General features: G+C 37.9%; 1 protein-coding gene across 5 annotated transcripts in view; it reads right to left on the reverse strand.

Annotated features, from left to right (window-relative positions):
* LOC127218457 (probable ubiquitin carboxyl-terminal hydrolase FAF-X) overlaps positions 1 to 23,862 on the reverse strand; it is a 103,566-nt gene that overhangs the window by 74,938 nt on the left and 4,766 nt on the right. For all 5 annotated transcript variants that reach the window (XM_051179484.1, XM_051179482.1, XM_051179483.1 and 2 more), the window contains exons 2-3: positions 4,667 to 4,920; positions 1,274 to 1,419 (exon numbers count right to left, since the gene is read on the reverse strand). In XM_051179484.1, coding sequence (XP_051035441.1) covers positions 1,274 to 1,419; positions 4,667 to 4,762 — 242 coding nt within the window. In that variant the 5' untranslated portion in view covers positions 4,763 to 4,920. The remainder of the gene's footprint in view (positions 1 to 1,273; positions 1,420 to 4,666; positions 4,921 to 23,862) is intronic.

Here is a 23,862-nt window from a genome sequence, read left to right on the forward strand (position 1 = left end):
CAATCCATTGCATGCGATCATTACAGGCTACTACTAGATGTTAAACGTTCCCTTCAATTGAAATATTTCAAACAAATAAAACCTGTTAAAAATTATATTTTATATTTATAGGAAAATCAATACATATATAATAGTGAATACAAACAAATATGGGAAAATGTACTGATTTAAGAGAAATTTTTGGTTGGGATATGGGGGGGGTTAAGCTAGGGGCAGGTGTTAGGTAAATTTTATCTATTTACTATATATTACATAACATATTTCTATGCTTAACAATGCATACTTATTACTAAAGGAATTGAGATTTTTGTTTGTGTGTTTTTTTCCAGATAGTGCCTCACTATACAGCTCTGGCTGTCCTTGAAATTACTATGTAGACCAGGCTGGCCTTGAACAAAGAAATCCACCTGCCTCTGCCTCCCAATTGCTGGGGCTAAAGGCGTGCACCACCAATGCCCAGCTTTGACAGTTTAGACTTTTATTAAGTAAAATACAACAAAAAGTAAGGCTAAATGCCTATAAGAGAGTACAATTTCATTATTCTCTTAAAATAATTAATTTTTAATTTATTTTGTGTATGAGTATTATATCTACATGCATGCTTGGTGCCATTGAAGATCAGAAGAGGATACTGGATTCCCTGAGTGCAGACTAACAGACAACAGCTATGAGCTATCATGTGGATGTTAGGAATAGAACCCGAGTCCTCTGGAAAAGCAAGTACGCTTAATGGACCAGCCATTGCTCCAGTGCCCACTACCCTTTCTGCGGGGTCATTGAGCTCACACCACCCAGTTAGGACTATGCTCAGACAGGGTTTTTTGACATGCTCTTCTGTTCCTTTATATCCTTTCCTTACCCCCAAGAACATCTTTAAAGTGTCGTTCTCTTGAGTCAGAATGAAGGGCATGCTCTGAGAAACTTCCTTATGACCTATTTTGTTGCTACCCGAAAGTTAAGAATCAATATACAAGTTGAAAAGCTCATCAACTCTTAAAAAAAAAAAAAAAAGGCAAACTACATAAACAGTTCTACTTTGGAAACGAACAGCTAGGGTCATGTTGTTAACCTAAAAAACTTCACTACTAACGTTTGTGCTCTTTTTCATTATATCCACCAAGAACCATGGGTTATAAAGTACTTGGCAGTGACTATGATGGGAAAATTAAGGCAGCAGATTCCTCTTTGCAATCTTTGTGTTACTCACCACAAATAATGCTGAAAAACTTGGTTTTCTTATGCATTATATACACTAGAAACAAAACCAACTCACCTGTTAATCATATCATCTAACTTTGCCAAGTCAGTATGTGGAAATGCAGGTTCCTCATCTTCAATCTGTGGAGGGGCATCACCTTGACCTTGTTCATCAGGAGGAGTTGCCGGGGAATTCTCATTGGAAGAATCAGGCGATGAAGTCTTGATTAAAAATTAAATATTCCACATATAAGTTTCTATAACACACACACACAGTCCAAACACTAAGAGATTAGTATTATTTTTAAAATGTTAGTAGCATAAATTTTTTACACTGAATTACAAGTTTGTGCTGAAGCAACCTAATGAAGAACTTTTACACTTACAAGATGAAGAACACTGCAGTTACTACATAAGCCACCAGGCAGAGAACTCAAGTACTGGAAGCCCCATACAAACTGCTAATTTGAAGTTTGTAACTTTAGAAACTTGTTTTATTTTAAACAACAAACCAAACACTTTATTCTGTATTTACATGCTCATAGAAAATAAAGACAAAACCAACTTTAAACATTTTAAATACCACACCAACAAATAAAACACCAGGAATGACATCTTAATGGCCTTCTTGTGATCTTTTTATGCGCTAAAGAAAGAAACAGCTGGGCATTGGTGGCTCACGCCTTTTTAGTCCCAGTACTCAGACGCAAAGGCAGGCAGATCTCTGTGAGTTGAGACTAGCCTGGTCTACAAGGGCTGGTTCCAGGACAGCCTCCAAAGCCACAGAGAAACCCTGTCTCGAAAAACAAAACAAAACAAGAAAATAATATCCACATATATATAAATTTTGAATAAAATTGGGACTATAGCTGTACCTTTTCATTCAATATGTAGTCAAAATTTTTAGCATTACATAAATTAAAACTAATGTAATATAATGAATGAGTCCTTGTCATGTCCTTGTCCTTGTAGGAAACAAATTTTTCTTTAGGATAGGATACTAGAAATATTAACTACAACATATAGATAATTTATTTCTAAAACTATTCACATACGCTGTCAAATTAGATTCTAGAACCTTCTCAGATACCACATCTGAGAAATGTTCATACTACTTGTCACTGGTTTTTATGACAAACTAGAAGTCTTAAAATTTACTCTATATGCACAGATTTTAAAGTTAAAATTTTAATTAAGAGATTCCCTTTATGGGCCAGCAAGAGAGGACCAGACTTTATTATAGATGGTTTGTGAGCCACCATGAGGTTGCTGGGAATTGTACCGAAGGGCAGCCAGAGCTCTTAACCAGGGCCACACCTCAACTCTCTGGCCCCATAACACATGCTTTTAATTTCAGCACTTGGGAGGCAAAGACAAAGGAACTCTTGAGTTTATGGCCAGCCTGGTTTATATAGGGAGTTCTAAGACAACCAGAGCTACACTATCTCAAAACAAGTGTAATGTTAACGAACATGATTTCTTTTCACTGAAAGCCCTGCAAAACCATGGAAATCACAAAAAAGTTAGAATTCTCTCTCTCTCTCTCTCTCTCTCTCTCTCTCTCTCTCTCTCTCTCTCTCTCTCTCTGTCCCTCCCTTCCTCTTTTCCTCCCTCCCTCCAGGTAATAAAGCAGAAAAGAGAAAGATATTACTAGTTCCTAGTTTAAGAATAGTAATCATTGGTATCCAACTGCCCTTTGACTATACTTACAGGAACTTGCATACTGGCCTTCAAATTTATGGGACAAAAAAGACTTTATGTGTCAAGTTTTGTGACCATGATATTACCATTTTATGTTTCAAAAGTGGGAACTGGAAAAGGACATGAATTAACAAAGTTGACACATTTTGGTGGGAGGACCCTGCTTGCTCATTTCTCTCAAATGGCAAAGGAGGAGGCAGAGAGAAAAAAATGTCTTTTCTATCAGACTAATGATAGAATATCTAACCTTCAATAGCTGAACAGTAAAAATCCAGCCCCAAAATCACAAAATAATACTCTTTGTATTATTCAACTTAATTCTTCAAAGTATAAAACTGTATAGATTAGAAAGGGCTAAAATAAATCTCAAGAGATGAAAACAAGAAAATCAAATCCAAAGAAAAGCAGAGAAGAACAATTAGATAAGGGTAAAAGTTTGTGGTGTGTTTTAGATAGGTTATCAAAAGTCCCAAAAAATTTGGGGGAGGGGTGTTAATGAAATTGACTATAAAGGCTGATCAAGAGAGAGAATACAAATTAGCAGTATAAGAAATGAACAAAGACACACTATCCCAAGCCTCCAATATACTATAAAAAAATAGTGAAAAGGATATTATGGGATCTGGGGTGAAAAAAGTTTCAAGTTATATAGTACACACTTAGCATATACAAGATCTTGAGTTCTATCCCAGCACACAAGTGCACAGACAGCATTATAAACAACTGCATCTAAATAAAGTTGGCATTCTAGATGAATAGAACATTTTAATTTTTTTTTTTAAAGAAAAATCATTCTTCAAAAAGATGAATCTAGGCTGGGCACAGTGGTGCGCATCTTTAACCCCAGCACTTTCGAAGCAAAAGTAGGTGGATCTTTAAGCTTGAGGCCAACTTGGTCTACATTATAAGTTCCAGGACAGCTAGGGCTTTCATAGAAAGACCCTGTCTCAAAAAAATGCTTATAAAATCAAGTATTTGTTTTTAATTAGTAAATTTTACTAGTAAAATTTTCTAATGGTGGAACAGGAAGAAACAGAAGAACCAGGAACCTTACGTAAGTCGACTGAGAAAACGGAAAAATATTATTACCTTAAGAGCTTTAAAAGCAAGCAAGACTGACACCAGTATCTATGCTAAGTAAGATCTTAACAAATGTTATTTCACTTACTACTCAAACAATGCCATTAAGTTCCGTTATTATTATCCTTGTCGTACAAATGAAGAAACCAAGGCTTAGAGATTATATAATTTACCCAGTCATAAAGCTGGTATGGTATAAAAGGTGATATTTAAATACCAATAATAAGACTTTAGTCCATACTCTTTAGCAGGGTGGTGGTGGCACACATCTTTAATCCTATCACTTGGGAGGCACAGGAAGTCAGATCTCTGAGTTCAAGACCAGCCTGGTCTACAAGAGCTAGTTCTAGGACAGGCTTCAAAGCAACAGAGAAACCCTGTCTCGAAAAACAAAAGCAAGCAAGCAAACAACCCACTTTAGTCCATACTCTACTAAACAATACAATGGTGTCCCCCAGAATCAACATAGGGTTTAAATGGTTCATTTTATTGAAGACTGGAAAAGACAAGAAAAACTATCAATGTTGCTTTCAGCGCTTGAGTTTTTTTTGTTAGTGCCAAAGACCTGTGTTTACTTTTCTTAAACAAAACATTCATTTTGTTTGCTTCAGAATCATTTCTATGTTTCCATACTCTAGAGTACAGGAAATATACCAATGTGTCTTTACTAGAATCTTTAATATCCTACCTGATTCTGTTGGAGGGGGGGCTGAGACTGTCCATCAGGAGCTTGGCCTTGGTTGTCATTCCCTCCAACTGGAGAGCCACGAGTCGTGGCTGTCATACTCGACACAGGGCAGATTTTTGCAATTTTGTCTGCTTATGTAGTTGTCTTAAGAAAAGAAATTATAGTCCACTTATAGAAGATGAAGTACCAGCATTTGTCAGTCTTAAAAAGCTCCAATTCAAGAATAAAACATCTTGCAGAGACCATTGCATAACCTATAAGTAGAAGGGAAAAAGAGAACATTTTATTTTAGATATAACTAACATGAACTAAAAACTATTCAAGTTTAATATCACCAGTATATTAGGTCAAGAGAGCATAACTTAAATATAAATGATAGGCAAAAAGTGAAAATTTAAAGCTTCATTACTACATCCACTTAAACTAATAATGGTTCCGTAGCTATTATACCATAAAACTAAACAAGTCCAACTTTGTCAAGTAATATTTCAATTTTTTTACTGGAACTAACTCCAAAGGCAATACCAAGAGTTAGCTGCCACTCAGATCATGGAATGGTGACTTGTCCTTACCTGGCTGATGTCTTAAGTTTACTGCAAAACCATGTATATTCGGGACATAAAGTACAAACTGACTCATAAAGAAAGTCCATTCATCTAACAAAGATAGCAACAAGTTCTCCAAAACATGCACACACACAAACCTATTCACGCCTAGACCTTGGATTTTAGATCATGAGAAATCCAAGCTCTATTGTTTATGTCCCATCCTCATTCCCAAACCAAAAGACCTCAAACCTCATGACATGTTTTGGGGGAGGGGGATTTTTCTTTATAAAGAGTAAAGACCACACAATCCTAAAATTGAAGTATCACCTAACTCAGTTAACTCGTTGGCTCTTTAAGAGGTTGCCTACAAGCATTACACAATTTCTACTCATAATCTGACTTAAGGACAGTCAAGATCAAATATAAAGCATGGTATATAAAACATACTTGGAGCTATTGTGCTTCAGCATCATAGCTACAAAGTACAAGAGGCTTTCAAGCACTCATTTGTTTCTCTCATCTGTGTACTACAGAAAGTTAAATATTGTTCTCCCCCTTTTACAGAGTCAAAAATAAGAGCTGTAGTTTATTCAAACCTATTCATTCAGAACCAAATCTATTTTTACTTCTTAAAGTAAAAAAAAAGTGTACCTTTATCAGTTAGTTAAATGAAGAAAATGAAATGGTGACTGGCTATAGGTCTCTGATAGAAAACTTTCTCAGTATTTGATATGTAAGGCTGTTTTTGCCTGTGCAAGCAATGACCTCAGAGGCCAGAAGAGGGAGACAGATCCCTTGAAACTGAAGCTAAGACTGTTACACCACAAGTTCTGGAAAACACACCCAGGAAGCTCTGGTCTCCTGGAACTGGAATTATAGAGACAGTTGTGATCTGTCATGTGGGTCCTGGGAATTCAACTGGTGACCTCTGAATGATCATCTCTCTTGCCTACCATACAAAAAGGCATAAACTGACACACAAGACATACCTCCTTCCTTATGTATGTATTTCAAAGTCCTAACCTATAGTCAAACCAAAACTATTTGGCAAAAGTGATGAGAAAATCATACCAGACAAAAAGTACTAAGGAGCAGCCAGGTGTTGGTGGAACATGCCTTTATTACCAGCTATCAGGAGGCAGAGGCAGGTGGATCTCTGTGAGTTCAAGGCCAGCCTGATCTACAGAGCTAGCTCCAGGACAGACTCCAAAGCAATACAGAGAAGCACCATCTCAAACAACAACAAAAACAAACAAACAACAACAAACAACAACCCCCCAAAACAAAACAAAGTACTAAGTACTAAGGGGCAAAACTACAGAAATCTACCAATCAAGATTTTGATAAAGAAATGCTTCCCAAAATTGAACTTTTCAGTATTAAGTATTCTTCTAAAACTTAACTAGTTATCTTCATTAAAAAAAACACACACACATTAAAAAAAATAATGAACTGGGGAGATAGCTCAGTGCACAAAATTCCTGCTACACAAGCAGGAGGTCCTAAATTGAATACTTAGCACTCCCATAGCCAGGAAAAGTAGCATGTGCTTGTGATCCAAGTACTGGGAGACAGAGGTAGGAGGATCCCTTGGGTTTGCTGAATCTCTTGAGTTTCAGTTCAGTTAGTTCTGATGTTTGCCACCAATCATAGCAACTTGAGTTTAATCCCTGGGATCCACATGGTAGAAGTAAAGATCCAATTTCTGCAGGCTGTTCTCTTACCTCCACACACATGCTGTGACACACATGCACCCACACATGCAGTAAAAAATTTAAAGTGGATGGAGAAATAAAAGCAGTTAAGAGCACTGGCTGCTCTTATAGAGGACTCAGGTTAGATTCCTAACATCCACAAGGCAGTTCATAATCCTCTGTAACTCCAATCAGATAACCTCCTCTGGCTTTCTCAAATACTAGGCATGCATGTGGTATACAGACATATATGCAGGTAAAACACCTAGACACATACTTTTTTAATTAAAAATAAATTTTAAAAAATTAATAAGGTGGAGTGTAATTAAGGAAGATAAGCCAACATTGAGCTCTGGACCCACAAAGACATACAAAGATTTATAGAAAATATTATTCAATGGGTACACAAAAGGTCATGCTATGGCGATTGACAGCACATTTATAGTTTAACAATTTAGCACATAGCCATTAATACAAACATCTCTAAGCACTTAAATCTTTTTTAAAAGAACTTTTTCCCCCCAAGACAGGGTTTCTTCATGTAGCTTTGGAATCTGTCCTGGAACTCGCTCTGTAGACCAGGCTGGCCTCGAATTTGGGAGATCGACTCACCTCTGCCTCCAAGTGCTGGGATTAAATGGCGTGCACCACTACCACCTGGCTTTATTTAAAATTTATCCTTATCTCAGGAATCAAAGATTTCATTGTCCTAGCTCCCAATACTCCTGTAGTTATCAGTATATGACCTCATCATTCTGAATTCTTATGGTTCAAAACATTAAGAACAAGGTTCTAAGTGTGATGCCAATTCTAGACAATTTCACAACATCAATTTAGAAAATGCAAATGAAGATGTTCAATTACTCTTTGGTATGTCAATTAAATATTCACATTCTATTTTCAACACTATTTAAAGCCCTCCACATGTATTTTCTAAGTTCACTGCCATCTGTCTATGACTCTTTCCTAAGGATAACTTCCTATAAGTCATAGCAACAGACCTGCACCCTGCACTTGAAATTCCTTATGACAATAGAAATTGTACTGAACTTAGAAATGCTCGATAATTAGCCAAATTCTCTTATTCAGGCTTTCTGCACAGTGAGGTCTGTCAAGTTCTACACATACAATTATGGCACTAAAAGGTTCAGTAAATGTTAGGGCTTTTCAAAACCAACTTTTCAGTGGTTATTGTTAATTTGACAAACTTTAAACTAAAAATGATTTCAAGAATGTTGAAGTTCTGTCTGGCAGTTTCCTCAGTAAAACCACCAACAGCAGGTGGGAAAAAAAAGTAAGTCTCTGGAAACTGTCGTAAGGACATATAACTACAAAATTTTTGATCAAGAAAAATCTACCACATTAAAGTAATAACAAAGCCTAGCATTCAAACCATCACCATTTCATTCCAGAGGAGCACACCAAAGAACAGGGGTCTCTCCCCTTCTAGTTAATGGTATCTCCTAAGGGAGAGGAAAGAGCTAGATAGAGTTCTCATCAATCCAGCAAGAGGCTCTATTGCAGGGAAGAATTTTAGAGCTCTGGGCTCTTTTGTTCCACCCAGGACCCACTTGTTGGTCACAAATTCTACTTCAAGGACAGCAAGCAAGCCAGGAATACAACAGTCCTAATGGCTCGCACCCCAATTCATCCGAAGGGTCAGGGTTCCAACGCAGGAGATAGGCTGAGATTAACAGAGTGGATGCTGCCTTCATGAAGCACTCTGCTCAGGAGAAGCAGGGGCTTTAACTATGACAGAAGCCAGCTACAGTCTGCTGCTTTCAGTTCTGAAGTGGTGTAAAGGCTTCACCAGGGGGAAAGAACAGAAACCTCTTTTCTTATAATAAACTGGCTTTATTTCAATTAAGATGTTGGTAGTTCCACAGAAGTCAGTAAATTAAACTACCCAGGTAGCAATTTACCAAAGAGAACAAGGAAAATGGAGTTACAAACAATCACCCCAGGTCAGAATAGAACCTTAAGAACCAGCACAAAGGACTATCCCTGAAAAATGAGAACTTAATTGGATCATGGATCAGACTGTGGGGAATTTTAGAACTTAAAACATCATGTAATACAACAGAACAATCAATAGGTAATTAGTAAAAGCTAATAGTTGGGTGGAAGAGTGGGCAGGCAAAGAAAAGACACATACAGTGCTTGTTGGAACACTGAACAGAGAGACTTGCAGTGTGTCATCCCCAAGTGACTGTACATGGCCATCTCTACATAGGGTCCTATAGGCTACATATTAAGGAATAGCAGGAAAGATTTATTAAAATTGTTCTGCTAGTTATTACATAAATAAGAAGAGTTCCTGGTGGTGATGAGGTAAAAATTACTACCCAACTTTCTATGTCCAGTTTTACATCAAAAATTACAATGCATGAAAAACAGAAGTGTGTGGGCCACCTTGCGGGGGTGGGGGGCTGGCTTTCGGAGAGTCCAAATGTACAATTTAGAAGGCTTTCAAATTCTCACAAAGAATTCAAGGAAAGCATGCTACTAGTAAAGGAAGATATGTTATATCCTAAAAAAATGAACTATCAATAAGGAGACCAAAAAAAAAAAGGACATTAAAAAACAAAACAAAATCCAGCTTGGCGTTGGTGGCGCACACCTTTAGTCCCAGCAATCAGGAGGCAGAGGCAGGCAGATCGCTGTGAGTTTGAGGCCAGCCTGGTCTACAGAGCGAGTTCCAGGACAGGCTCCAAAACAATACAGAGAAACCCTGTCTTGAAAAACAAAAACAAAATCCAAGAGTAAAGTAAAAGGTCTGTGATGGGAGATGTCAGTCTATCTCTTATTGGCCCTGTTGGCCAATAGGAAAGCAAGATAAACGGGACTAGAGACAAGGAAGATAGGCAGGACTAGAGAGAGACAAGGAGGACATGAGAGAAGAGGTCCAGACAGCTTGTAACAGGTCTGGACTTGGAAAGTATAAGTGAAATAAAAAATCCACTAATGTGGTTCAACAGCAGAACTGTCTGTCACAAGAAACAATCAGCAAACTTGCAGGTTGTTAGCAATCTGAAAGAGCAAGAACAACTTGAACAGATCGGAGTGATGTGAAATAAGATAAAAAAGATCTGTGATGAAATTATGGTCAAAACCTAACCCCAAAATTAATGAAAGACATCTAAGGCTTTCAACAAATTCCAAGTGGGATGAATACATGTAAAGATCAAAACCAAGACATCTCAATAATGAAACTGACAAAATCCTAAGACATCTTGAAACAGAAAATTTGGTGTGAATACATTGTTTTGCCTTCACAGATTTAAAGCATAAAAGGCAAATATCAATGGTCCAGGATTTGGCAATGGATTCTTCTATCAGCAAAGCAACAAAAGAAACAGACTTAATTAAAATGACAAACTTTGAAGGTTTTGGGTGTAGCACAGTTAATGGGCACTAAAGCTCAATCTCCAGCACCAAAAATAAAGAAAATTAAAGTAAGGGCCAGTAAGATGCCCGAATGAGTCAAAGGCTACCACACTTGACAAACTAAGTTCAATCCCTGCATGGAACTCAAATGGTACACAGGACAGACTCCCAACAAGTTGTCCTCTGACCTCCACACTGAGCACTATGGCACATAGGCACACAGAAAGACAGACACCCCTATAAATAAATGTAATAATCAGAGTTCAAGTGACACTCTACAGGCAAAGGGGCAACCAACTAAATGGAGGAAGAAAATGATAAATAACCTAACTAGGACTTATATTTACAATAGACAAATATTTGACCAATTCAAAAGAAAATCTAGCTGAGAGATGAGCAAAAGATCTAGAGATATTTCTCTAAAAGATAAATGATCAATAAACACATGAAAAATTACCCAACATTATTAATCACAAGGGAAATACATATCAAAACCACAAATGTCTATCACATATCCCTCAGGATGGCTGTAATAAAGGTGGAAGGGGGGAGCGTTGGTAAGGATGGGGAGAAATCGGTACTTCTATGTGTTGCTTTTTTTAAATCAGGTATAGTAGTACGCACCTTTAATCCCAGCACTCTCTGGAGGTAGAGACAGGCTGTTTGAGGCTAACCTAGTCTACATACAAAGTTCCAGACACTGCCTCAAAAAAAGGGGGGGATAAATTTGACTGCATTATTTTATGAAATAAGCCAATCAGAAAAGGACCAAAAAACATATGATTCCATTTATGAGGCATATATACTCATCAAATTCATAAAGTAGAATTGTGGTGGTTGCTAGCCTTCCTCAATCATACTATTTTGCAGCCACAAGCTTATTGTCCCACATTTTTTTGGTATGTCTTGTCACATGTTTTTGCAGTTCTACCTGATCTTTATATGCACTTTAACCTTGTATCTTAACTCAGTAACTTCAACCCTTCCATATACCCATTTCCTTCTCCCACTATGTTACTTTTAAAAAGGTCTTATTTTTATTTACTATAGGTTCAGGAATTTAGGACCTATATGTGCAGCTTATTGTATTGGAATTTTTAACTGTTACTAATTACAAAGTTAACAGCTTTCAGGTAATCAAATTGCTTTTAATTGCACTGTTTTCCAGAACTCCCATTATGTTTTCAAGGATGATTTTGCAGAAAATGGGCTTTTTTTTTTCCAGCAATGTATATACAGTATTAATACAACAGGTCCACCAAAAAAAAAAAAAAAAAAAAATTCTATCTCCAAGCATCATCATGCCCTCTCAAAGTGGCTAACAACAACAGAGATTATTAGAAAGCTTTAATGAGAGAATGTGCAAGTACCAGGAACACACAGAAGGGACCCAGTAAACAGTAGGTATGCTGGTTATTTCTCAAAATGCTGATTAAGATTATTACTCACCCAGAGAGGGAGGGAGAGGGAACTGGGATCGATATGTAAAATAAGAAAAAAAAAAAATGAAGATTGTTACTCACCCTTGACAATTCTTATTTTTAAACCTTTAAAAGGTTCCTTAAGTCTATGATCTCAGGAGGTGGGGGGTGCACGAGGAGGGGAAACTGTGGTTGGTATGTAAAATGAATTTAAAAAAAAAAACAGAAAGAAAAAATATCTCCAGACTGACAAGGGAAAAGTCTCCACACTATATATATAAAACCAAGATTTTCTGCTTTTGATACACATTGTCACAATTGCTATGGATGACTTGTGAAATATACATCAACAAGTTTTATATAATATAGTTGTTAATATTATATTGCATTAATCCAAAACTCTACTATATTGATAGTTAATGCTGTCCTTTGTGAAAACTGAATTTCAAGTTAAAAAGAAGCCAAACTTACCCTCTGCAATATAATTCAGTGTCATAATATTCCTATCAGAGTTTGTTCTAACTCTAATAGAAAAATGATTTAGTAATAAGTATGCAATTGTGGTCCCAGGTCATGTGACTACACCTACTAGGTTTCTATCAATACTAAACTGGCTCAAATTTGCTAATTCTAGTTCTACATGAAGAGAATGTTTTAATTACTTCATTACTACAAATGCTATTTATAAGACATATCCTTTTAACCTCAGCATTCATGAGACAGAAGTAGAGTTTGAGGAGTACAAGGCCAACCTGGTCTACAAAGCAAGTTTCAGGACAGCCAGGGCTACAAAAAGAAACCTTGTCCTGAAAAACCCAAAATGAATAAATAAAGCTTAAATATATACAGAAACAAAATTAGAATTAACTTATTTTGGTTTTAAAAATATAGTTATAAAACCAAATTATATGTATTAAGTACAAACAAACCTATTAATATTAACACAACAGATATCAGAATAGTTGTGACTGCTGGGCTTGAGTTCCTTTCAGTTTTGAATGGGTATACCACAACCATCATCATATGCCATGTGGGAGACAGCTTTCCTACTTCAATTACCACACCACTGTGTACACATGGTGTGCTATGATTTCATTTACCCTTGGCACCAACATGTCATTCATGTATTAAGTCCACTTGTCATTCTCATTATCCCAGAAATCAATGGATGGAAACAGATTAACAATTTTAGTTTAATGAAAAAGATGCCAAAGAAATACACAGAAAGCCAGAACCTTGTAAGCAACCAGGAAAGGATAGCTCAAAGTACATTTAAGATTTGAAAATAACCAGCTAAAAATGAGATTCATCTACTACTCTTCCCCTGGACATTTTTAACATTGCAATGTTCCTTGCAGCCAGTAAAAGTTTTTTGTTTTTTTTTTTTCTACAGTCAAAATGCTATTTCCCTATGTCATTGGTTTGTTACTTACAGTTCTGCCTCCCCAAACGCAACATAAAGCTAATTATCTACCACCATCATCAAAAACTGGGACTTATTGTGTATATAGTTCTGGGTATCTTTTCCACAAAAAGATATAGTACTACTTAAAATTTCCTTATTAAATCCTTGCAAAGGGTACAAGAGCAAAATACATTCCAGTCCCCCATACATACCAGCTAACATAAACAATGCTGTTTAAACCATTAAGACATAAACTGCCTATCAAGTAGAAAACCCTTCTGTAATACATATCACCTTTCTCTTCAAATGGCAGCATAGATGAACTCAAAGTTATCTATTAACAGAATTTATTAATCTTTGTCAAAACACTTTAAAAGTAACTAAGCCAACATAATGAAACAAGAACTTCATTTAATAAAAAATTTAATCAAGGCAGATAGATCATTATTAATGATTAACTTTATATCTATATCCTTTTTTTTTTTTTTTTTTTTGGCCTGGATCTTCCACAGCTAGACTGGTTAAGTCACAATAGTAGAAGAATAAAGGATCTGACAAATGAAACTAAGCAATTTTAAATTACTTCTCTCTTTTTTTAAAATGATTTTTCAAGACAGGGTTTCTCTGTGTTAACAGTCTTTGGCTGTCCTAGAGCTCACTTTGTAGACCAGGCTGGCCTCAGACTCACTGAGATCCGCCTTTCTCTGCCTCCCTCCCAAACACTGGGATTGATAACACTGCTCAGCTCATATTGCTTCTCATTAATGAGATTATCTCCAATGTATTCAAAAGCCATAAGACAAGTCATTTATCTGAACTGTATAATTGAGTATTTAGAATTGCATAATTACCACAATTCCCTATTTTCATCACCCACAAAAGAAAACCCATCCCAAAGGGTAAACTGAATACAACAGACCCTGGATTCCATTTCCAGCACCAGAGACACCATACTCCCATCATTAAGCAGTCACTTTCAAATTCCTTACAACCTCCCTTATCTACTTTGTCTTCTGCAACTGGTTTCTTTCACTTCAGGATGCTTTAACATTCATGAATGTTGTAGCATGTATCAGAACTTTACTTCTATTTATTGCTAATATTCCATTGTATGGTGTATATTTTATGAATATAGTCACTATGAGGGCATTTGGGTTGGTTTTTTTTTTTTTTTTTTAATTTTTCAAGACAAGGTTTCTCAGTGAAGCCTTGGCTGTCCTGAAACTAGCTCTACAGAGATCAGGCTAGCCTAGATATCAGAGGTCCATTTGCCTCTGCCTCCCAGATGCTGAGATTTAAAGGCATGTGCTACCACTGCCTGGCTTTGGTTGTTTCTATGAAAACTTTATATACATAAATTCCAGTAAGAGCTTTAATGTATTTTCTAAAGTCCATCTTTGTGCAATTAATACTAAATTTAGGTTCAAGAACACAAATCAAAAATATTTTTTTTTTTTTTTTTTTGGGTGTTTCGAGACAGGGTTTCTCTGTGAAACAGTCCTGGCAACTCATTCTGTAGACCAGGCTGGCCTCGAACTCACAGAGATCTGCCTGCCTCTGCCTCTCAAGTGCTGGGATTAAAGGTATGTCTCACCATGCCAGGCTCTTTGCCAACATTTGTATTGGGGGGGGAAGATCACTGAAATCTGAGTGTTCAACAAGAGAATGGACAAATGAAAAAGGATACATCTCACAGTAATGAAAGAAATAAGTGAACCATGTGCGCTCTCTCTCTCTCTCTCTCTATATATATATATATAAAATAACTTCTAATTAAAAAATAGAGTTCAAAATATGTTTTTGGAGCAATAAAGGAACCTCCCAGACTACTAAAACCATTCTGTATCAAAGCTTGATTGGTATACTGGTAAATTATCTGCTAAAAAGCAAAATTTTACATTAGATAAGCCATTCTAAACATCTAAACTTTCTTGGAAATAGCAGTCTACTAAGTAATTGGTTCTCCATGCATGGTCTGGAGGATTCCCTGGCTTCTATACGATCCCCCCACCCACCCAAAGAGGTCCCAATTTTTTCCTCATTAAGATTATTACCTACTAGCTGGGCAGTGGTGGTACAAACCTTTGATCCCAGCACTTGGGAGGCAAAAACAAGTGAATCTGAGTTCAAGGCCAGCCTCATCTACAGAGTGAATTCTAAGACAGCCAGAGCTACACAGAGAAGCCCCATTTTGAAAAACAAACCAAAAAAGGGAGGGGGGAATGCCTGGGTGGGTGGCTCTGGAGCCTTTGGTCCCAGGACTTGGGAGGCAGAGGCAGGAGGATCTCAGTGAGTTCAAGGCTGGCCTGGCCTATATAGAGCTAGTTCCAGGACAGCTAGAGCTGTTACACAGAGGAAGAAGGAAGAAAGGAGAAGGAAGAAGTAGGAGGAGGAAGGAAGAAAAAAGAGGAGGAAGAGGAGGAAGAAGAAAAATTCAAGAACTTACAAAAACAATCTCTGTACAGTACCTTGGCTTTACAAATAAGTCAGAAGACCCAAAACCCTATAAAATAGTAAGCAATAAAATTGCAGCTACCTTAAACAGATCATTCACCTATTCTTACTGATTCAATTATTTTTAAAGTAGAAAAATAACACCTACACAAAAAAAAAAAAAGGAGCCTACAGTTATTGCTTTCTGGTGCTAGATCCTGGCCCCCTTACATGTAGAGGATGAGGGTAGTAAACATATTTAGATAATCTATCCTTTAATGTAAAGGTGCCCATTCCAAGAGTACTTACTCATTCTATAACCCATATTCTGTTCTGTGACCTTTTAACACATTTCAGCAGACAGCAGTTTCCAGTGGGAGGGAGGAAAATGGAGCTAGAAGTTAAAACAGAGGTGTTTTGCTCTAGTCTATACAGAGACAAAGACAGAGTCTTGTGGATCCCATTCTTTTACTTCGTTCTCAAAACCTTTATTACTTAACAGTGCTATTATATCATATCTGAATTCCTGGCCAGGTGGTGGTGCACGCCTTTAACCCCAGCACTCGGGAGGCAAAAGCAGGTGGATCTCTGGGTTCGGTCTTCAAAGACAGTTCCAGGACAGTCTCCAAACCTACAGAGAAACCCTGTCTTAATTCCCTGCTACCTCTTTATTTTAATATATCCACCATGCCATGCTCAGAATCTTTGTTTGGTGCATGCAGGTGAGTGCATATGTAGATCAGAGGACAATCTTGTTGGGTATAGTTCATTAGGTGTTTGTTATCTACCTAGTGAGCCTCAGGGATCCATCTTTCTCCATTTATCTATCTCCTATTTCCTCATTGCCGAAAATAACAGGTACATGCTGTCCTGACTTTATATGGTTTCTAGGGATTTAACTCAAGTCTTCATGATTGGCCTACCTCTCCAGCTCCCTCAGAATTATCTTTAAAAAGAAAACCCAAAAAAACTACTGTCTTTCACATAAAAGCCATTTGCTTATTATTCTTTTGTTGTTGTTCCAAGACAGTGTTTGCATAGCCTTGGCTGTCAGGGAACTAGCTATGCAGACCAGGCTGGCCTCAAAGGCACAGAGATTCCCCTGCCTCTGCATCCTTAGTGCTGGGATTAAAGGCATGTGCAACCTCTGTCTGGCTCAAATATTCTAAAGCCCTGGCATGTACCTTGTAACCTTAGCCTGAAAATACTTTTAAGTCTCATTTCCCTTAACTCTGCCCTGACCCACTCTCCCCACACTGTTTCTTCTACACTTCAGGAGTTTTTCCTCTAAAACCACTCTTCATTCTGCCATTGTACCATTTCAAATAATGGTTCTCAATTTTGCATTTGATGCACGTTTTACAATTCCTAAAGCCATTATTAGTTATCACAATAGGGAGAAGAGTATTACTGGAATTTTATCGGTGGAGGTCAGAGATGATTAGAAGTACATCATGCCACAAAAGAATTGTCTGGCCAAATAGTATTTGGTCAATAACATAAAGGTTGAGAAACAATGCTTGATGGTCCCAGCTCTAATTCACAGGGCCATCAAAATGGCATCTCTGAAGTCTTGTGGTTGGGGTTTTTTGATTGTTTTGTTTTTTGTTTCTGTGCAGGAGGATTGATCTTAGAGCCAATGCTTAGAAAATGCAAAGCACACTATCACACCACCCCAAGTTCCTTGCACTAAATACAGTAAATACAGTTCTTATGTAATTGTCTGGACTAACATCCTAGAGTCTTGAAGGTAATAACCATCCTTATATCCCCCTACACCTAATAATGGTGTCAAACGAATGAATTTAAATCAATCATCACAGCAAAGTGGTAATCAGAATTTAAGTTTGATTTTTCTTACAATTTCACCAAGATCAAATACTTGCTCACCAATTAGCAGTTACAACTATAATCCAAGCCTTTGGAATTGTGTGTGTGTGTGTGGGGGGGTGTTACGTGAGAAAGAAGACATTCTTCTATCTGGTGCAATACCTAATACACAGAGGAAGGCTTGAAGAGATAGGGAGGGTTTTGAAAGGCTTAGTACCATACCAGCTATTGACCATTTGATTAGCTGGGACAATGAGAATGAACCTTGCAAAAGTATACTATGTCAAAATGACTATTTTCATGGAATTGGCACATTAAGCATTTTGAACAGTATCTGGGGAGAACAAGAAGAAATAAGGACATTGAGATAACACCTAGCTCTCAGTGTAAGGAGAATCATTGGTCTTCATTCAGCTGTACAACCACAATCTCTTTCCCCAGTCAGGTTTGGTGGCTCATAGTAATCCTACCACACTTGTTGCTGAAGCAGAAAGATCTTATGGAGCGGGAGGGAGACACGTGAGATACTAGCTCCAAAGAAAAATGAAAACAGGTAGGAATGGTGGTGCAGGCCTGTATTACCTACCAGCACACTTGGGAAGCTGAGGCAGGAGTAACAAGGATTTGAGGCCAGAGAGCCTGTCTCAAAAAGTCAAAACAAAAATAAAACTAATTTAAAAAAAACCCACAACTTTCTTATCCTTTTTAAAGAATTCCCTACTCTCATAATGCAGGAAATTACAAAATTCCCAATTACCTTCACCCGTCAAATAGAAGCATGGGTTGGAGATATAGCTCAGTTAGTGGAGTACATGCCTGGGTTTGATACCCAGCACTGCAAACATCCTGCATGACAACACTGTAATGCTAGCACACAGTAGGAGGTTTAAGGACATTTTCAGCTACACAGTGAGTTACAGCCTAGCATAGACTACATAAAACTATGTCTCAAAAAAACTACTACTACAACAACAAAGTGAGAACCCTTTTTAAAGGCTACAGAAAAACAGAGCATATGGAAAATAAGTGTTTAAAAAGTAAATAGAGCATTTAAAGGTGGACCTTTGTGGGTTCAAGGCCAGCTGGTCTACAGAATGAGTTCCAGGACAGCCAGGGCTACACAGAGAGACTCTATCTCAAACAAACAAACAAAAAGGGGGAAATAAAATTGTAAAGTCATATTAAAATCAACTTTATTATGAGTTTTGAACAAAAAAATGTATCTAAAAAAGTGGAGAGATAAAACTAATGACAGGCAAGAATGATGGCAGATGCCTATTTCCAGCCCTCTGAAATAAGATACTAATTTCATAGCAGGATAAAAATGTTAAGTATCATACCCCTGAAAACTTTCTATCAAATATTAAATTACAGCCTGTTTTGGGAGATTTCATGTTCTGAAAATTTATACCAAATGAAGTAAATATCACTGTATCTAACAATTGGAAACAATTTAGCTTATACCACTGGCCTGCTTTTTGAAATGGTGTTTTGTCTCAAAGATAAAGTGTACATGGAGACTAATTTTAAATTCATTTTAATATAGGATAGGACAATTCTAGTGTTTTTTTTAAAACTTTGTATTCCTATTACCTGGTATAATACCTAACACCCAGCATAACCCAAGTACATAACAGGCATTTACTATATAATTGAATTTTAAATTAAGCACAAAGCAAAATATTCAAGATAGAATTAGACCATAATAGACTGACTAGGGTATACTAGAATTAATCAAGTAATTCTCTAGAGGTAATTCCCTACCTGGGAACTTTTTAGAAGCACACACTTTAAACCTCCACTGCAAACTAGCTAAACTAAACTCTGGGAGTGAGCAGAGGAATCTTTTGACGAGCCCTCTAGGTTTGGGAACTACTTCTCTTTAAACCAGGACAGGCAAACTAGGATCAAACTAAATCCAACCTGTTTTTTGTTTGTTTGTTTGGCCTACAAGCTAAGAATGGACTTACTTAACACAGAAATACTTACAATTGGATTTGAGAGAGAACACTAACTTTAAATTCAATTAAGCAAAATATTGTATTATACTCCCAAACCTAATTTCTTTTTTTTTTTCCTCATTAGACCCGAACTATACTTAACTGAGTCTAGTTATACTTTTAGTTCAACATACAATTCCATGTCCTCAATTTCGCCTTTTGGCCCACAAAGTCTAAACTATTTAGTAACTTTTACAGCAAGGTTTGGCTAATCTTTCCTTTGACCCAAGTTATCAAGGAGAACAACAAAATCCTTTTACACTATTGTGCTCAGAAACAAACCACTGTTAAAGTTTAGAATATGGGTCTAAACATGAACTGTCATGTCAAAGTTAGTAATAACTTCGAATTAAGAAGCTCATATAGCTGGGCGTTGGTAGCGCACGCCTTTAGTCCCAGCACTCGGGAGGTGGAGGCAGGCAGGATCTCTGTGAGTTCAAGCTTGGTCTACTAAGAGCTAGTTCCACGACAGCCTCCAAAGCAAAGAGAAACCCTGTCAAAGCCAAAAAACAAAACAAAACAAACAAAAACCCCTCATATAATTAGGTTGAGAGGAAACAGAGACCTGTGACCAACTACTAAAGCTTATGATTCTCAATAGTCACTAGTCAGTCAGCAAACCATGAAGCGCTGAGACAGGAATGTTCCCCTTCCCTCCCTTTTCCCTCACTATCTTTACCTTCCATAGACAGAATGTATAGATTGGGATGTAATATTCCAACTAGCAGCTCAAAATCATCCCAAGGAAAACAATCCCTTTGATAATATTTGATGAACCTGGGTCTCACATGTTCAAAGTTCACATAAGTGATAAGCGACAGGGAAAAAAGTATAAGGTGTCATAAAATAATGACACATCTGCATGGAGGTTTAGTCAAACTCATTTCAGCAGAAATGCTGGGGGAAGAGGATCAACTTGGCCATAAGTGGGATTTAGTAGGAGCTACAGGAGCAGGGCTTCAAGCAGATATAGCTTGAAGGCTTACATTGTGCCTACTCTTTCTAAGCATTGTACTGATCCTGGCTATCAGTCACTTCAGCTGTAAAAGTAACAATAATAGCCCTTACCCCACAATCTCGAGTGATGCTTCGATATGAATTAAAAATTAAAGTACTTTCAATGGGAAAGCCAACAAAAACATGACATCTAGAAGACAAACTAAACTATAAAAAATAAATCATGAAATCAGAAGGGCAGCTTTTAGGGAAAAAGATGAGAAGTGGGCAGAGAGAAGCAAGAAGGGATAATATAAAGAGGTGAGTGATGATCAAAGTACACAAGAAATATTTAGAAATCATAATGAAACTCATTTTGTAAAATAAAATACAGATTTCTCTGTATTGCTCTCTTTAGAGCCTTTCCCTAGAACTCACTCTGTAGACCAGGCTGGCCTCCAACTCAGAGATCCACCTGCCTCTGTCTCCCGAGTGCTGGTGTGCCACCAATGCCCGGCTTTGGGTTTGTCTGTTTTGGTTTTTCAAGACCCAGCTTTGGCTTTTGAAACAGGGTTTCTCTGTGCAGCCCTGTCGGTTCTGGAACTTGTTCTGTAGATTAAGCTGGCCTCAAACTCTAGAGATACGCCTCCTGCCTCCTCTGCCTCCTGAGTGCTGGGATTAAAGACATGTGCCACCACCACCCAGCAAAATACAATTCTTTAAAAACTTAAAATTTAAACAACCTTCCAGTATTGTGCTGTCCCCACCCCAGTCATTCCAGCTACTCTGGAAATTAAGGCAGGAGGTTCAAGGCCTACTTGGGCTACACAGCTACTTTAAGGACAACCTGGGCAACTCTGTGAGACCCTGTCTCAAAATAAAAAGTAAATAAAAGAGGGAGGGGTGGCAATGAAGATATTAGTGGCTGAGAAAACACCTGCTAAACCATGTTCAAGGCCCTGGTTTCAATCCCTGCTTTGCAAATCAAATAATATCCCAATCTTACCATTCAGGGAATCAATAAGTAGTTATATAAACAGCATTGTTGTATGTGTTCTATAAATACCCAAAGGTAAAGGACAAAATCCCTGATCTTATTACCCATTAACTGATGATGGCAAAGGTAATGGTTTAGAAAAAACAACTGACAGGATTTGTTAATTATGGAAAACAGCTTCATGAAGAATATGCTATCTTGGTTATGTTTCTTCATCTCAGTGGACCACTTTCCTCACTAAAAAATGACTAAATTCAGCAGGGCAGTGGTGGCCCACACTTTTAATCTCAGCACTCAGGAGGCAGATCTCTATAAATTCAAGGCCAGCCTGGTCTACAGAGCAAATCCCAGGACAACTAGGGCTGTACTAGGGAGGGGAAGAGGGAGAGGGAAAATGAGATACAGACAGACAGACAGACATAGACAAGGCCCATTCCAGAATTCATCATAAAGGGACTATTGGGGCTGGAGAAATGTTAAGCCACTTTCTATTAAATGCAGTTCCAAGGGATCCAATGCCTTCTTTTGGCCCCGAGGGCACTGAATCCATGTGTGCACTTAACACTCCTATACATAAAATAAAACTTAAAGAAAAAAATGAAAGGAAGCCAGGTGTGGTAACCATGCTTTTTTAATCCCAGCTCTCCAGCACGCAAATCTCAGTGAGTTCAAGGCCAGCCTGGGGGCATACACAAGTTCCAGGCCAACCAAAGTTACATAGTGTTATGCCTCCACACCTCCCTCCCTCTCTCAAACACACAATAAAAATAAGAGAATTATTAGGTCAAGTGATTCCTCTAAGTATTGAGGAAAAAACTCAAAACAGCAAAAATAGACATTTTAAAAAGACTGGTTTATTAATGTATATGAATGTTTTGTCTGTCTGTCTGTCTGTATGTATGTATGTATGTATGTTCACCGTGTGCATGCCTGGTGCTCACAGGTCAGAAAGCAGCAGGTCCCCTGAAACTATAGTTATGAATGGTTGTAAGTCACCAGGTAGGTGCAAGGAACTAAAACTTGGTCCCCTGGGAAAGCAGCTAAATACCCTTTTTTTGTTTTTCAAAGACCTGACTGGATCACAGAGACCCACCTATGTCTGCCTCTGGGATTAAAGGAGTGACTCCCCCCCCCCCAAAAAAAAGCATGTTGAGGGCTGGGCATTGGTGGAGCACACCTTTAATCCTAGCACTAGGGAGAAAGGAACAGGTGGATGTCTGTGAGTTCGAGGCCAACCTGGTCTACAGAGCTGGTTCCAGGACAGCTAGGGTTATTACACAGAGAAACCCTGTCTGGGGGATGGGGGGAGTGGCAGGGAGAGAACCACACACATGTTGAGGGTTGGTAAGATGGTTCAGTGGATAAAGAAAGGTACTTGCCATTTGCTACCAAGCCTGACAATCTTGAGTTTCATCCAAGGAACCCAGATGGCAGGAGAAAAGAAGACCCCTTCACAATGTCCTGACAACCACAAGCACTCTCCCCATAAATAAAAATAAGGGAATAGTGAAAGAGAACTATGTTCACCAAATGGTTACTAAGTATGCATTACCAGACACCAGACGCTTTCTGTGGGCTAAGGATCTATCAATGAGTGACTTTGGAAAGACATAATCTACCACCTAGAAGAACCTGTAAGGACCAAACAAACAAACAAACAAACAAAAAAAACCACAATTTTTTTGAGACAGGCCCTCCCTACACTGGTCCATCGCCTCCACTCCTGCCTCAGGTTCCCAAGGGCTGTGACTATAGATATGAGCAAGGCTGTGGGAAGACAAGAATCATCAAAACAACTAAACAAAATTAATAAAACAAAAGCATACAGGGTATGAGAGAGAATCAATTCCTAAAGCCCATATGCCAAGAATACTCAAAGAATCCATTTCCAGATGGGTGTAGTAACACTGGTATTCTAGCACCGGGAGGCAGAGGCAAGTGGATCTTGAGTTTGAGGCCAGCCTGGTCTACAAAGCAAGTTCCAGGCTAGCCAAAGATACACACATAGTGACAACCTGTCTCAAAACAAAACTCATTTACACTATCCTTGATATATCTTTCACTAGAGAAAACAAAGTTAAGGTCTAGGAGGGACTTTAGAGATGACTAATCCTGTGCCTCTCCTTTCATACAATTGTAGTTGCTAGAATAATGCCTAGAACAAAGTAGACACCAAATAACTATGATAGATGAAATAAAATCGATGCCTTAAAGGATACTTAAAACATTAATTCTGGAACCAGAAACCTTGAGAAGGTGCTCAGAACTGATTAATGTGTGAAGTGTGTGTGTGTGTGTGTGTACGTATGTGAGCCATGCCTGTGCAATCACTTTCTCATATACCAATCAATTTAATCCCTGAACTTCTCCCTATGTTTGGGTTTGACTGACAAAATTAGGTTTAAAAATATTGCCACCTAACAAAACACACAGGGCTGCAAATGTTCCCTTTTCCTTAAAAAAAAAAAAAAAAAAAAATCAACCCTCCCAGCCTGGGTTGCTGAGAAGAAACTCTGGTCATCAGTTTTGTACTCCAAGTACTTTT

Source organism: Phodopus roborovskii, unplaced genomic scaffold (genome assembly GCF_943737965.1).
Source record: "Phodopus roborovskii unplaced genomic scaffold, PHOROB, whole genome shotgun sequence".
NCBI classification, from domain to species: Eukaryota; Metazoa; Chordata; class Mammalia; order Rodentia; family Cricetidae; genus Phodopus; species Phodopus roborovskii.